The 16249-nt window shown below is 53.1% G+C and overlaps 1 protein-coding gene across 1 annotated transcript in view; it reads right to left on the minus strand.

Moving 5' to 3' along the window:
* The window catches only part of atp2a1 (ATPase sarcoplasmic/endoplasmic reticulum Ca2+ transporting 1), a 141461-nt gene that overhangs the window by 6475 nt on the left and 118737 nt on the right, over positions 1-16249 (minus strand). The window contains exons 19-21 of the mRNA XM_084326430.1: positions 14956-15041; positions 14132-14265; positions 11543-11660 (exon numbers count right to left, since the gene is read on the minus strand). Of these exons, the coding sequence (XP_084182556.1) occupies positions 11543-11660; positions 14132-14265; positions 14956-15041 (338 nt within the window). The remainder of the gene's footprint in view (positions 1-11542; positions 11661-14131; positions 14266-14955; positions 15042-16249) is intronic.

Here is a 16249-nt window from a genome sequence, read left to right on the forward strand (position 1 = left end):
TCTATGTTACACCAGGGTTAGTGCTGTGTCAGACCTCTCTATGTTACACCAGGGTTAGTGCTGTGTCAGACCTCTCTACGTTACACCAGGGTTAGTGCTGTGTCAGACCTCTCTACGTTACACCAGGGTTAGTGCTGTGTCAGACCTCTCTACGTTACACCAGGGTTAGTGCTGTGTCAGACCTCTCTACGTTACACCAGGGTTAGTGCTGTGTCAGACCTCTCTACGTTACACCAGGGTCAGTGCTGTGTCAGACCTCTCTACGTTACACCAGGGTTAGGGGCTGTGTCAGACCTCTCTACGTTACACCAGGGTTAGTGCTGTGTCAGACCTCTCTACGTTACACCAGGGTTAGTGCTGTGTCAGACCTCTCTACGTTACACCAGGGTTAGTGCTGTGTCAGACCTCTCTACGTTACACCAGGGTTAGTGCTGTGTCAGACCTCTCTACGTTACACCAGGGTTAGTGCTGTGTCAGACCTCTCTACGTTACACCAGGGTTAGTGCTGTGTCAGACCTCTCTACGTTACACCAGGGTTAGTGCTGTGTCAGACCTCTCTACGTTACACCAGGGTTAGTGCTGTGTCAGACCTCTCTACGTTACACCAGGGTTAGTGCTGTGTCAGACCTCTCTACGTTACACCAGGGTTAGTGCTGTGTCAGACCTCTCTACGTTACACCAGGGTTAGTGCTGTGTCAGACCTCTCTACGTTACACCAGGGTTAGGGCTGTGTCAGACCTCTCTACGTTACACCAGGGTTAGGGCTGTGTCAGACCTCTCTACGTTACACCAGGGTTAGTGCTGTGTCAGACCTCTCTACGTTACACCAGGGTTAGTGCTGTGCCAGACCTCTCTACGTTACACCAGGGTTAGTGCTGTGTCAGACCTCTCTACGTTACACCAGGGTTAGTGCTGTGTCAGACCTCTCTATGTTACACCAGGGTTAGTGCTGTGTCAGACCTCTCTACGTTACACCAGGGTCAGTGCTGTGCCAGACCTCTCTATGTTACACCAGGGTTAGTGCTGTGTCAGACCTCTCTACGTTACACCAGGGTTAGTGCTGTGCCAGACCTCTCTACGTTACACCAGGGTTAGTGCTGTGTCAGACCTCTCTACGTTACACCAGGGTTAGTGCTGTGTCAGACCTCTCTACGTTACACCAGGGTTAGTGCTGTGCCAGACCTCTCTACGTTACACCAGGGTCAGTGCTGTGTCAGACCTCTCTACGTTACACCAGGGTTAGTGCTGTGTCAGACCTCTCTACGTTACACCAGGGTTAGTGCTGTGCCAGACCTCTCTACGTTACACCAGGGTTAGTGCTGTGTCAGACCTCTCTACGTTACACCAGGGTTAGTGCTGTGTCAGACCTCTCTACGTTACACCAGGGTTAGTGCTGTGTCAGACCTCTCTACGTTACACCAGGGTTAGTGCTGTGTCAGACCTCTCTACGTTACACCAGGGTTAGTGCTGTGTCAGACCTCTCTACGTTACACCAGGGTTAGTGCTGTGTCAGACCTCTCTACGTTACACCAGGGTTAGTGCTGTGTCAGACCTCTCTACGTTACACCAGGGTTAGTGCTGTGTCAGACCTCTCTACGTTACACCAGGGTTAGTGCTGTGTCAGACCTCTCTACGTTACACCAGGGTTAGTGCTGTGTCAGACCTCTCTACGTTACACCAGGGTTAGTGCTGTGTCAGACCTCTCTACGTTACACCAGGGTCAGTGCTGTGTCAGACCTCTCTACGTTACACCAGGGTTAGTGCTGTGTCAGACCTCTCTACGTTACACCAGGGTTAGTGCTGTGTCAGACCTCTCTATGTTACACCAGGGTTAGTGCTGTGTCAGACCTCTCTACGTTACACCAGGGTTAGTGCTGTGTCAGACCTCTCTACGTTACACCAGGGTTAGTGCTGTGTCAGACCTCTCTATGTTACACCAGGGTTAGTGCTGTGTCAGACCTCTCTATGTTACACCAGGGTTAGTGCTGTGTCAGACCTCTCTACGTTACACCAGGGTCAGTGCTGTGTCAGACCTCTCTACGTTACACCAGGGTTAGTGCTGTGTCAGACCTCTCTACGTTACACCAGGGTCAGTGCTGTGTCAGACCTCTCTATGTTACACCAGGGTTAGTGCTGTGTCAGACCTCTCTACGTTACACCAGGGTTAGTGCTGTGTCAGACCTCTCTATGTTACACCAGGGTCAGTGCTGTGTCAGACCTCTCTACGTTACACCAGGGTTAGTGCTGTGCCAGACCTCTCTACGTTACACCAGGGTTAGTGCTGTGTCAGACCTCTCTACGTTACACCAGGGTTAGTGCTGTGTCAGACCTCTCTACGTTACACCAGGGTTAGTGCTGTGCCAGACCTCTCTACGTTACACCAGGGTTAGTGCTGTGTCAGACCTCTCTACGTTACACCAGGGTTAGTGCTGTGTCAGACCTCTCTACGTTACACCAGGGTTAGTGCTGTGTCAGACCTCTCTACGTTACACCAGGGTTAGTGCTGTGTCAGACCTCTCTACGTTACACCAGGGTCAGTGCTGTGCCAGACCTCTCTACGTTACACCAGGATTAGTGCTGTGTCAGACCTCTCTACGTTACACCAGGGTTAGTGCTGTGTCAGACCTCTCTACGTTACACCAGGGTTAGGGCTGTGTCAGACCTCTCTACGTTACACCAGGGTTAGTGCTGTGTCAGACCTCTCTACGTTACACCAGGGTTAGGGGCTGTGTCAGACCTCTCTACGTTACACCAGGGTTAGTGCTGTGTCAGACCTCTCTACGTTACACCAGGGTTAGGGCTGTGTCAGACCTCTCTACATTACACCAGGGTTAGTGCTGTGTCAGACCTCTCTATGTTACACCAGGGTTAGTGCTGTGTCAGACCTCTCTACGTTACACCAGGGTTAGGGCTGTGTCAGACCTCTCTACGTTACACCAGGGTTAGTGCTGTGTCAGACCTCTCTACGTTACACCAGGGTTAGTGCTGTGTCAGACCTCTCTACGTTACACCAGGGTCAGTGCTGTGTCAGACCTCTCTACGTTACACCAGGGTTAGTGCTGTGTCAGACCTCTCTACGTTACACCAGGGTCAGTGCTGTGTCAGACCTCTCTACGTTACACCAGGGTTAGTGCTGTGTCAGACCTCTCTACGTTACACCAGGGTTAGTGCTGTGTCAGACCTCTCTACGTTACACCAGGGTTAGTGCTGTGTCAGACCTCTCTACGTTACACCAGGGTCAGTGCTGTGTCAGACCTCTCTACGTTACACCAGGGTTAGTGCTGTGTCAGACCTCTCTACGTTACACCAGGGTTAGTGCTGTGCCAGACCTCTCTACGTTACACCAGGGTTAGTGCTGTGTCAGACCTCTCTACGTTACACCAGGGTCAGTGCTGTGTCAGACCTCTCTACGTTACACCAGGGTCAGTGCTGTGTCAGACCTCTCTACGTTACACCAGGGTTAGGGGCTGTGTCAGACCTCTCTACGTTACACCAGGGTTAGTGCTGTGTCAGACCTCTCTACGTTACACCAGGGTCAGTGCTGTGTCAGACCTCTCTACGTTACACCAGGGTCAGTGCTGTGTCAGACCTCTCTACGTTACACCAGGGTCAGTGCTGTGTCAGACCTCTCTACGTTACACCAGGGTTAGTGCTGTGTCAGACCTCTCTACGTTACACCAGGGTTAGTGCTGTGTCAGACCTCTCTACGTTACACCAGGGTTAGTGCTGTGTCAGACCTCTCTACGTTACACCAGGGTTAGTGCTGTGTCAGACCTCTCTACGTTACACCAGGGTTAGTGCTGTGTCAGACCTCTCTACGTTACACCAGGGTTAGTGCTGTGTCAGACCTCTCTACGTTACACCAGGGTTAGTGCTGTGTCAGACCTCTCTACGTTACACCAGGGTTAGTGCTGTGCCAGACCTCTCTACGTTACACCAGGGTTAGGGGCTGTGCCAGTGCCGGAGAGAGGTCTGACTCGCCCTATTATCATTCGGCTATAGGGGGAAAAACACAGACTTGTTTGTGTTTCTTTAACCCTTTCACTACCACACTACAGAAGGTTAACCGCCTGTAGTGTGGTAGTGAAAGGGTTAACCTTCTCTAGTGTGGTAGTGAAAGGTTAACCATCTGTAGTATGGTAGTGAAAGGGTTAACCTTCTGTAGTGTGGTAGTGAAAGGGTTAACCCTTTGTCATGTGGCTGTGAAAGGGTTAATCGTCTGTATTGTCACAGTGAAAGGGTTAACCTTCTGTATTGTTGCAGTGAAAGGGTTAACCCCTTTGGTAGTGTGGTAGTGAAAAGGTTAACCTTCTGTAGTGTGGTAGTGAAAAGGTTAACCTTCTGTAGTGTGGTAGTAAAGGGTTAACCGGCTGTAGTGTGGTAGTGAAAGGTTAACCTTCTGTAGTGTGGTAGTGAAAGTGTTAACCCTTTGTCATTTGGCAGTGAAAGGGTTAATCTTCTGTATTGTCACAGTGAAAGGGTTAACCTTCTGTATTGTTGCGGTGAAAGGGTTAACCCCTTTGGTAGTGTGGTAGTGAAAAGGTTAACCTTCTGTAGTGTGGTAGTGTAAGGTTAACCTTCTGTAGTGTGGTAGTGTAAGGTTAACCTTCTGTAGTGTGGTAGTAAAGAGTTAACCGTCTGCAGTGTGGTAGTGAAAGGTTAACGATAGGTTATGTAGATAACCTAGTTATATTAGTATAGGCTAAGCTCCCGCTCTGAGCCTTACGAGATACCCCATATCGCCTGTGATACCTAATGTATCTCCCACGAACAAAACACATGCACCCCACCTGTATGGGGCCCCGCCCCTTATGGTGGTACCACCCATATAATCATGACTCTGGTCATGACACACCCTTCCTCGCCAAAAACCCGTCCCAGGAAAAGATCCCTCAAGAGGGAACTCAGGGCGCGCAGAGCGGGAGCTTAGCCTATACTAATATAACTAGGTTATCTACATAACCTATCGTTATACTTCGTATGGCATCGCTCCCGCTCTGAGCCTTACGAGATAATGGGGAAGAGCGGGTGCGAGACCCGACAGATGTACCCCCTGAGGACCCGTAAGCCCACATCAAGGGGTGCGGGGAGCCCTGTCACCCCATCCTTCCTAACGAAGGGGGGGCGCAGTCAACTCCACCTGAATGCGAACAAGAGGGAACTAGAACCCCTTGAACACACCGTACAGGCGGAACCACGTGTGACTCAACACACTGCGGCCCATACCCATACACTCCCGCTACCCGACCAAAGGACGGGAAGCAGGAAAGGCCACAGACCCCAGAACCGCCTGGGAGACAGAACCCCCGGTCATGTCCATGAGGTAAAACCTTACAAAGGGGCCCGGTGAGGACCATGAAGCTGCAGCACAGATGTCCTCCACCGAGGCCCCACCCAGGAGAGCGGCAGAGGCAGCCACCCCACGAGTGGAGTGCGCCCTGACGCCCCCAGGGGGATCCTGCCCAGCCAACGTGTAGCAGAGGGCAATACCCTCGCACAACCAATGGGACAGGCGCTGCTTCGACAGTGCCTTACCAGCACGAGCCCCACCGTAACAGACAAAAAGCTGATCGGTAACCCTGAAGTCCTGAGTACGGCTGAGGTAAAACCCCAAAGCACGGACTGGACATGACAGGTGAAGGCCCGCATCTAACTCACTAGTGTGAGGAGGAGGACGAAAAGCCTGAACCACAATATCCCGGGAGCGGAAGGAACTCCGGATATTCTTAGGCACGAAAGCAGGATTAGGTCGCAGAGTGGCACCGCAATCGGTCCGAAAAGACAGGCACTCTGGACGTACCGAGAGAGCACAGAGCTCACCCACGCGTTTAGCGGAAGTGACAGCCAGTAGGAACGCGGTCTTGAAAGACAGCTGTCCCAACGGCGCCTGCTCGAGCGGCTCAAACGGGGCCAAGGACAACCGACCGAGGACCAATTGAAGATCCCAAGTCGGAGCCAAGGAGCGTTGCACCGGCTTAACGTGTTGAGCGCCAAGCAGGAAACGCTTCACAAGAGGGTGGCTGAACAAGACATTCCCCTCAAATCCCTCATGATAGGAGGATATAGCTGCTGCATATACCCTCACTGTCGAAGCCGACAGACTATCAAGGAGAGACTGGAGATAACCCAGAACAGCATCCAGGGGGCAGGAGACTGGGTCCCAGCCCCCCCCCTTACACCATTCTTGGAACGCACGCCACCTGCCCGCGTAAACCGCGACAGTGGAGGGAGCATGCGCACACCGGATGGTATCAACCACTGCGGGATCCATCCTCTCCAGACTCACCCTCCCACCAGCCACACCACCAGGCGTTGACCCAACACCGGAGGCTGGACAAGCACTCCGTTGTGCTGCGAGAGGGCCGTCGCTGACCACGGAATGACCCAAGGAGGAGCGACCAGAAGCTGGATTAAGACCGGGAACCACACTGACGTGCCCCGGTCCGGTGCGACCAGGATCACCGTCCTGCGCTCCCTCCGTATCCGCTCCAACAGCTGACTCAACAGCTGTACAGGAGGGAAGGCGTACAGAAGACCGGGCGGCCATGGAAAGGTCGAGAAGGCATCCACCCCCAAGGGGGGATGATCCGCTCGACTGAGCGAGAACCACAAGGGGCACTTGTGAGAACGTCGGCACGCAAACAGATCTACCGAGGCCTCCCCGAACCGATCCCAGATCTGTCTGACTATGTCGGGGCGGAGTTCCCACTCGTCGTGACGAGGACCGCCCCGAGACATTATATCCGCCGCCACATTTTCCGTACCAGGAACGTGGAGCGCCCGCAGACTGCGCAGCCTGCGGGATGCCCATAGCAACAGTTCGCGCGCCACCCGGAGCAGGCGGGCGGAACGAGTCCCACCCTGCCTGTTGATATACGCCGCCGCCGTCACATTGTCTGTCCTGATCAAAACATGCTGGCCTACCACCAGGTGGCCGAGCCGTTTGAGGACCAGGAGGACCGCCTTCAACTCCAACACATTGATATGCAGGACAGCTGGGTCGGCATGACCCGTCCAGCTGCCCCCCACTGCGTGGGTCCGAAACGCCCCTCCCCAACCCGTGAGAGAGGCGTCGGTGAAAACCGTGACGTGGGAGCCTCTGCTGCCCATGGGGACCCCAGCGGAGAGGATACCCAGCCTCCCCCAGTGGGCGAGATCCCCCCATATCGACAAAGGAACCGTCAACCGTCTCCCTTTGCCCCACACCGGATCTATTCTCAAAGAGAGAAACCACCTCTGTATCCGCCTCATAAAGAGGAGGCCAAGAGGAACCACCGCGTGGGCCGCCGACATAAGGCCCAGCAGACGCATCACCTGCAGCGCCGTAACCGTCCCTCCCAGACGGAAACCCCCGAGCGCGTGACGGAGATCCCCCCGACGCTGCTCCGAGAGGGTCGCAAGCATGGGCTTCGACCTCAATGTCAAGCCCAAGTACTCCACCTGTTGACTGGGAAGAGGGGTACTCTTCTTCCAATTCACAGCAAAACCCAGGCTGGTGAGGAATTCCACCACCAGTCGAGTATGAGACCTGGCAACCTCCTCTGAACGGCTGAGGAGCAGAATGTCGTCGAGATAGAACAAAACTCGTATCCCCCGACGACGTAAAGGCCCCAGAGCAGCCGCCACGCACTTGGTGAATGTGCGGGGAGCCAGAGAATAACCGAACGGCATTCTGTGGTACTCGTACGCCACGCCCTGAAACAGGAACCGTAGGAACTTCCTGTGAGGAGGGAAAATGGGTATGTGAAAATACGCATCCTTCAGGTCTATGGAGGTGAACCAGTCCCCCCTCCTGACAGCAAGCAGAAGGAGTCGGACGGTCAACATCCTGAATGGTCTCACTACAATCAACCGATTGAACATGGACAGATTCAGTATAGGTCTGACCCCCCCAGTTTTCTTGGGCACCAGAAAATAACGGGAGTAGACGCCTGACATTGCGTCCTCTCTCGGGACCACAACGACGGCCTGCTTCGCCAACAGAGATCGAATCTCGGCGGCCAGGGCTGTCACTGCGCCCGACCCTGACAACAGGGTCGGCACCAAACCTGAGAACGGAGGATGGGGCCGCGCAAACTGCAAAACCAGCCCCGCCTCTAACGTTCCCCTCATCCACCGATTCAAGGGACATTCCCGTCGCCATATGTGAATATAATCCCACAGCGCCCCCGCCGTCAACTGACGCTGGGCCGCAAGGAACAGCAGATAATTGGCCCGGTCCCCCCTGTCGTGCAAAGCACCCAAGGGGGGACCCCGACAGAAAGGGCCGGTTTGATACGGGAGGAGCGGTCATCAAACTTGTGGACACACACTCACCCCCTGAACACCCCTCCAGCACACGCTGAGGAGCCGTTCCGCAGCCAGACACGCAAGGCCTGAGGACCCCATGGGCTCCTACACGCCGAAGCCCTGCAGTGATATTACTACCACTCAAATCACGCCAGCCTCTCCTTTGCAGACCACTGCCGGTTTGACGGGAGTGGGAGGCAACAGCGCGATACCCCGCCTGGCGAGGGCGAAGCCGGGGTAACCCCTGCTGAGCATTCAACAGAAGAGGCACCGAGTCCCCCTGCTGACCACTGAAGCTAGTGGCAGCTGCAACACCAGGTTCCACCCACCCACAACCTGCGGTGTAGGAACCACGCGACGACGGAACATTCTCACGGACAGACCCAGGCTCAGCCATCAACTGGGTGTCAGCCCCTGTCTCCATGAGAAGCGAAGAATGGGGCCGCATACGCTTCAAAGAAGGTTCGCGGCCCGCAGCCAAAGGAGAACGCTCAAAGCCGCGTCTCTGGGGATACCAGAGAGGGGACCGAACGGGGAGCGGGCTGCTCGCGGCAAAATGACGACGGGGTGGTTTACCAACCCCGAAATCACCAAAAATGGCCGATCCCTCGGCCGCCAAGACTGTCGGCCTTGCGAAACCCTGTCGATTCTCCAACCAGGGCACCACTGGCGGGGGAAACATGGCCGCCTGTCGAGGATCTCGCCACAGTCGTTGACGAGACCGTGCTCCCACCCCTGGCTGCACAGCGTGAGGCGGTGTAGGACCCGAATCAAAAACCGCCTGCGCCTCCACAGAACGCCCAAAAAGACTATCTGTGGAAAAAGGAGTCGTGAGGAGAGAAAACCTATCCTCTTCCCCAAGAGGAGACTGCTCCAACCAAAGATGCCTAACAACCAAAGTCGATAGCATCCGAATCCTCCCCGCAGTTATAGCTTGCGACTGAGTCAAGATCTCTATAACACCACAAACATGAATCACGTTCATAGTGTCGGTTGGACTCAAAGACCTACAACCCGACGCCATCTTGGATAGGAAAGTAGCCAGCTGAGCCACAACACTGGCCGCCGCTAAATGCCATCCTGCAGCAGTATACCACTCATCCGTCCATACTGCCACCCTCCGAGCCGACATGCTATCAAGCAACGGCCGGGCGGAACGTCGTTCATCCCCGCCTGGGCACAACAAAGAAGCTACCTGGCTACTTAGCCAAGGTACCCCCGGGCTGCACCCCGTCGTCAGCCCCTTCACCCGCAAAAAAGGTAAATAGAGCTCAGCGAACCCCCCCACACCCACCACCGACTGACCTTCATCAATGAAGGTGGCAAGAGGAGGGAAAAGCGGAATCCCGCGGCGGGGATTATTAGACATCCCAGCGTCAACATCAGTGTTAGCAGAAGAAGCAGCAGTAGCATTAGCAGTAGCAGTAGCATTAGCGTCAACAGCATGTTCCAGGATCGCCAAGACATCGCCCACTACAGTGGAACGATCGCCAAGCCGCCCCGGCCCTGGTGCCGAAACATACTCCACAGCACGACCAACACCGACATCGACGCCTACCGACACAGACCTCACCTTTGTACAAGCCGACCCGATAGCCAAACCTTGCACGCTGCTCCTCGGTCCGTCGCCGTCAGCCGAGGAACCACCAGCACAGGTCTGCGTCGTCAAAACAAGCTCCGGAGAATCCAGGGAAACACAATCCTCCGGTAAGCCCTCAACATTATTAATCTTCCTTAATCTTTTCATTTCCACTAGTTCGCATAGTGCATAGCATCCAGTGCGCTGGGACGAAAATAGAGGAAGGGTGTGTCATGACCAGAGTCATGATTATATGGGTGGTACCACCATAAGGGGCGGGGCCCCATACAGGTGGGGTGCATGTGTTTTGTTCGTGGGAGATACATTAGGTATCACAGGCGATATGGGGTATCTCGTAAGGCTCAGAGCGGGAGCGATGCCATACGAAGTATAACCTTCTGTAGTGTGGTAGTGAAAGGTTAACCTTCTGTAGTGTGGTAGTGAAAGGTTAACCCTCTGTAGTGTGGCAGTGAAAGGGTTAACCATCTGTAGTGTGGTAGTGAAAGGGTTAAACCAATCACAATCATCCTGGGCGGTGCTAAGGCCCAGGATGCAGCGACGTTGCCCTATAGTGTCACAGACAGAGGAAGGGGAGGGGTATCAGACAGAGGAAGGGGAGGAGTCTCAGGCAGCGGAAGGGGAGGGGTCTCAGACAGAGGAAGGGGAGGAGTCTCAGGCAGCGGACGGGGAGGGGTCTCAGACAGAGGAAGGGGAGGAGTCTCAGGCAGCGGAAGGGGAGGGGTCTCAGACAGAGGAAGGGGAGGAGTCTCAGACAGCGGACGGGGAGGGGTCTCAGACAGAGGAAGGGGAGGAGTCTCAGACAGAGGAAGGGGAGGGGTCTCAGGCAGCGAAAGGGGAGGGGTCTCAGACAGAGGAAGGGGAGGAGTCTCAAACAGCGGAAGGGGAGGGGTCTCAGGCAGCGGAAGGGGATGGGTCTCAGACAGAGGAAGGGGAGGGGTCTCAGACAGCGGAGGGGTCTCAGACAGAGGAATGGGAGGAGTCTCAGACAGAGGAAGGGGAGGGGTCTCAGGCAGCGGAAGGGGATGGGTCTCAGACAGAGGAAGGGGAGGGGTCTCAGACAGCGGAGGGGTCTCAGACAGAGGAATGGGAGGAGTCTCAGACAGAGGAAGGGGAGGGGTCTCAGGCAGCGGAAGGGGAGGGGTCTCAGACAAGGAAGGGGAGGGGTCTCAGGCAGCGGAAGGGGAGGGGTCTCATACAAGGAAGGGGAGGGGTCTCAGGCAGCGGAAGGGGAGGGGTCTCAGACAGAGGAAGGGGAGGGGTCTCAGACAGCGGAGGGGGAGGGGTCTCAGACAGATGAAGGGGAGGAGCTGATACACAGTCTACATCCTGTATCCTGAGTCAGACTATCTCACACAAGACCACGATAAGCACATCATCATATACAAAAATTAACACTATATAATATAACTATGGTATATTCTTGTGTGCACAAGAAAAAGAAAAATTACAATCAGATATTAGTTATTTTCTTTCTTGGGGAAGTTAGGTTTCAGACAGACAGAGAGAGAGAGAGAGAGAGAGAGAGAGAGAGAGAGAGAGAGAGAGAGAGAGAGAGAGAGAGAGAGAGAGAGAGAGAGAGAGAGAGTGAGGAGAGGTGTGTTGTGAGCAGCGGGCTGTGTGGCGCGGGGGCAGCAGGTGCAGACTCAGACTCACGGGCAGCGGGTCGACGTAGATGATCATGAAGTGGAGAGACATGGACAGGGTCATGGCGCCCACCAGCCAGAGGTTACTCCAGGGGGGCATCCGCACCAGGGACTGGTTCTCCGACAGGCTGGAGGACACGGAGAACATGTTAGCTGGTTCTCCGACAGGCTGGAGGACACAGAGAACATGTTAGCTGGTTCTCAGACAGGCTGGAGGACACAGAGAACATGTTAGCTGGTTCTCAGACAGGCTGGAGGACACAAGAACATGTTAGCTGGTTCTCAGACAGGCTGGAGGACACGGAGAACATGTTAGCTGGTTCTCAGACAGGCTGGAGGACACGGAGAACATGTTAGCTGGTTCTCCGACAGGCTGGAGGACACGAGAACATGTTAGCTGGTTCTCAGACAGGCTGGAGGACACGGAGAACATGTTAGCTGGTTCTCAGACAGGCTGGAGGACACGGAGAACATGTTAGCTGGTTCTCAGACAGGCTGGAGGACACAGAGAACATGTTAGCTGGTTCTCAGACAGGCTGGAGGACACAGAGAACATGTTAGCTGGTTCTCAGACAGGCTGCAGGACACAGAGAACATGTTAGCTGGTTCTCAGACAGGCTGCAGGACACAGAGAACATGTTAGCTGGTTCTCAGACAGGCTGGAGGACACAGAGAACATGTTAGCTGGTTCTCAGACAGGCTGGAGGACACAGAGAACATGTTAGCTGGTTCTCAGACAGGCTGGAGGACACAGAGAACATGTTAGCTGGTTCTCAGACAGGCTGGAGGACATGGAGAACATGTTAGCTGGTTCTCAGACAGGCTGCAGGACACGAGAACATGTTAGCTGCTCCACCAGGGGGGTAATTTATAGGCCTGATATTCTATAATCATATTTCAAATAGCATGTGTCCGGATGGCAGAATTCAGTACTGTATCTACAAAACTTTCTGTTTAATCATCTTCCCTTTATTAATTTGCTTAGATTTTTTGTACACGTTGTGAGAAAACGGGTGTTCTGGGGGTGTTTTTCAATGTAGGTGATGTATAGATTGGGGGGAGATGACCACAGCTAAAAGGGGCCGGGTCAGAGAGGTCGAAATGAGCAGGAGGTGGTTCAGAGCGAGCAGGAGTCAATGAATAGCAGCACATTGCCAGCGAGAGAATGTTTTGAATTCCGATCCAGAACACATTGATAAGAGCGAGTGTGGGCCCAGAGAGCAGGGCGGAGAGAGGTTCATCTCAATGAAACAGTAATGAAACGTTTTGAAATGTGTGAAAGGTTAAGCAGTTGTCATGACAGCACGTCGCATGACAACCAGAAGAGGGGCGGGCTATCGTTGCTATGACGAAGATCCTATAAAGCTGACAGTGTTTCCGGGTGTAAGCCAGACCAAGAGCGGCTAAGGGCAGACTACAATCTGACTAGAGACTCTCTCCTCTCATCACGGAGAGGGGGGGGGGGAGGAGGAATGACACATCATCATTAGCTTCGGCTAACACGAGGAGGGTTTAGGCTAAAGACCAGGCCTGACCACCATTGGACTGAATAGCAGGAGGACGATAGACTGAACACATCGAAAGATCATTAGAATCGACTTTTCAAGGACAATACAATCTGTTAAAGGGGAACTATCTTATAAATGGCCTTTTTGAGTGTTTAGCATTGTTTCCTAGCTATGTGAACTTATATTAATATGATCTATGTCTCAAAATTCTCATATTGGCGCATTCTTCCAATTCTCCTCTCACAATATTCACCCTCACTGAACTGAGTCGTTTGAAAATGTGCCTATATGTGATGTCATATAGTCACCGCTGCATGTTAATGTTCAGCAGACGGCGCAGGCCACACAGTGGTTTAGGTGGCACCTGCAGCTGCGGCTGCAAAACAGCTCGAAATCTTGAGGTGGAAAAATGCTGTTTTTGAGGACTTGATTAGAAATACAAAACAATGAATAAAAAAATATATATATATTACAGAGGTGTTCCATAGACTCACAGGAATTGTGTAAAAGTGCCCAAATAGTGAAAGAAATAGTAAAATAGTTCCCCTTTAACATCTGAGCTGAGGCAACGCTTTAAGGTATTACGTTGTGTCAAAGTGTCGAATTCTTACGAAGGTGGAGAATTATTATGGTTTGTGGATCGCACTAACGGGGAGAGATAAGGATTGTATCAGCCAGTATATGAGACGTCAGGACCATTAAAAGTACACAACGCAGAGGGACCATGGAGAGGTGATAACACAGGAAGACGTGATACTGGCAGATTGATCAGAATCTAACAACGTGATCTCAAGAAGGTGCTGAACGAGCTCAGTGTTCATGTCCCTACATACCAAGAACATGCACATGGACCTTGTAGAAGTGGAGCAATCTTCCATTTACTTAGGTATGTATTTTTAGGTGGATTTTCAGAAAATATGGATGAATGGACATTAAGACAAGATGGATGAGGGATGAATGGACATTAAGACAAGATGGATGAGGCATGAATTGTCCCTGGGGGATAAGGATGTTCAGTTTGAAGATGATACAAATGAAAGGTCCAGATAGTCTGTTACTGCAGAGCCGTAGAGTGACGCTTGTCCTCTGACCTGTTGAGAGCGTTGCACATCTCGATAGTGACCAGCACGGACAGAGCCATGGTCATCGGCGGAGCCGCCTCGAACACCTCGCAGATGATGCCCGCAAACTCCTCGTTGTCCTCGCTGCACTGCATGAAGTGGGACTGAGGAGAGCGGTGGGAGAGAGGGTTCATTCTTAACTTTCATTTAATTTCATTTGTTCTGTCCATGGTAATGCAGAGTAATGCACAGCTCCATAGAAGTGTTTCATAGTCAAAGGCCCGCCGCCTTACTCAAAACAGTAAATACACAATAGAAATAGATGGTCTGTCAAGTACAATTATTTAACAATTAATACTGATACACGAATAGAAGGCTATTACGCCTCAACTTTATAAAGTCGAATTGTAATCTTTGATTGATTGAGTGATTGAAAATTGTATTAACAGATTGCAGAATGGGGTACAATACAGTACGGCTCAATACACACACTTGTTAAGGGGATGCAGACCAGAGAAAGACTTTCGTCTTGTTTACATCAGGGTCCCCCATTTTCAATTCATAGTGACATTTTCTTCTTGTAGTAGTCTGTGCATACTGACGCTTACAATTAAATGTCCTCTGAGCTAAAAACAACTTCTGCAAGCTTTCTGATATATTCTGATTAACCTTTTCATTATCACAAAAATACTGTAATCCTGCATGTAATCCGTTACTATGGTAACCCTGAGCGCGGTGCATGTAATCCGTTACTATGGTAACCCTGAGCGCGGTGCATGTAATCCGTTACTATGGTAACCCTGAGCGCGGTGCATGTAATCCGTTACTATGGTAACCCTGAGTGCAGTCCTCACCAGCTGGTAGAAAGACACCAACGGGCCCTCGTCACTGTAGATGAACCACCAGGCCGCAGCCGCCACCGTGGCAGCGCCAACATAACCTGAGAGAGGAGAGAGGAGAGAGGAGAGGAGAGGAGAGGAGAGGAAAGGAGAGGAGAGGAGAGGAGAGGAGAGGAGAGGAGAGGAGAGGAGAGGAGAGGAGAGGAGAGGAGAGGAGAGGACAGGACAGGACAGGACAGGACAGGACAGGACAGGAGAGGAGAGGAGAGGAGAGGAGAGGAGAGGAGAGGAGAGGAGAGGAGAGGAGAGGAGAGATGAGAGAGGAGAGAGGAGAGAGGAGAGGAGAGGAGAGGAGAGGAGAGAGGAGAGGAGAGGAGAGGAGAGGAGAGGAGAGAGGAGAGGAGAAGAGAGGAGAGGAGAGGAGAGGAGAGGAGAGATGAGGAGAGGAGAGGAGAGGAGAGGAGAGGAGAGGAGAGGAGAGGAGAGGAGAGGAGAGGAGAGGAGAGGAGAGGAGAGGAGAGAGGAGAGGAGAGGAGAGGAGAGGAGAGGAGAGGAGAGGAGAGAGGAGAGGACAGGACAGGACAGGACAGGACAGGACAGGACAGGACAGGACAGGACAGGACAGGACAGGACAGGACAGGACAGGACAGGACAGGACAGGAGAGGAGAGGAGAGGAGAGGAGAGGAGAGGAGAGGAGAGGAGAGGAGAGGAGAGAGGAGAGAGGAGAGAGGAGAGGAGAGGAGAGGAGAGGAGAGGAGAGGAGAGGAGAGGAGAGGAGAGGAGAGGAGAGGAGAGGGGAGGGGAGGAGAGGAGAGGAGAGAGGAGAAGAGAGAGAGGAGAGGAGAGAGGAGAGAGGAGAGGAGAAACAAGAGGAGAGAGGAGAGAGACGAGAGAGAAGAGAGGAGAGAGCAGAGGAGAGAGGAGAGCGGAGAGAGAGGAGAGGAAAGAGGAGAAGAGGAGAGGAGAGAGGAGAGAGAGGAGAGGAGAGAGCAGAGGAGAGAAGAGAGGAGAGGAGAGAGGAGAGAGGAGAGCGGAGAGAGAGGAGAGGAGAGAGGATAAGAGGAGAGGAGAGAGGAGAGAGGAGGGAGAGGAGAGAGGAGAAGAGGAGAGGAGAGAGCAGAGGAGAGAAGAGAGGAGAGGAGAGAAGAGAGAGGAGATAGGAGAGGAGAGAGGAGAGAAGAGAGCAGAGGAGAGAAGAGAGGAGAGGGGAGAAGAGAGAGAGGAGAGGAGAGAGGAGAGGAGAGACAAGAGGAGAGAGGAGACAAGAGAGACGAGAGAGAAGAGAGGAGAGACAAGAGGAGAGAGGAG

This window comes from Notolepis coatsorum (genome assembly GCF_963971535.1).
Source record: "Notolepis coatsorum genome assembly, chromosome: 12".
Lineage (NCBI taxonomy): Eukaryota > Metazoa > Chordata > Actinopteri > Aulopiformes > Paralepididae > Notolepis > Notolepis coatsorum.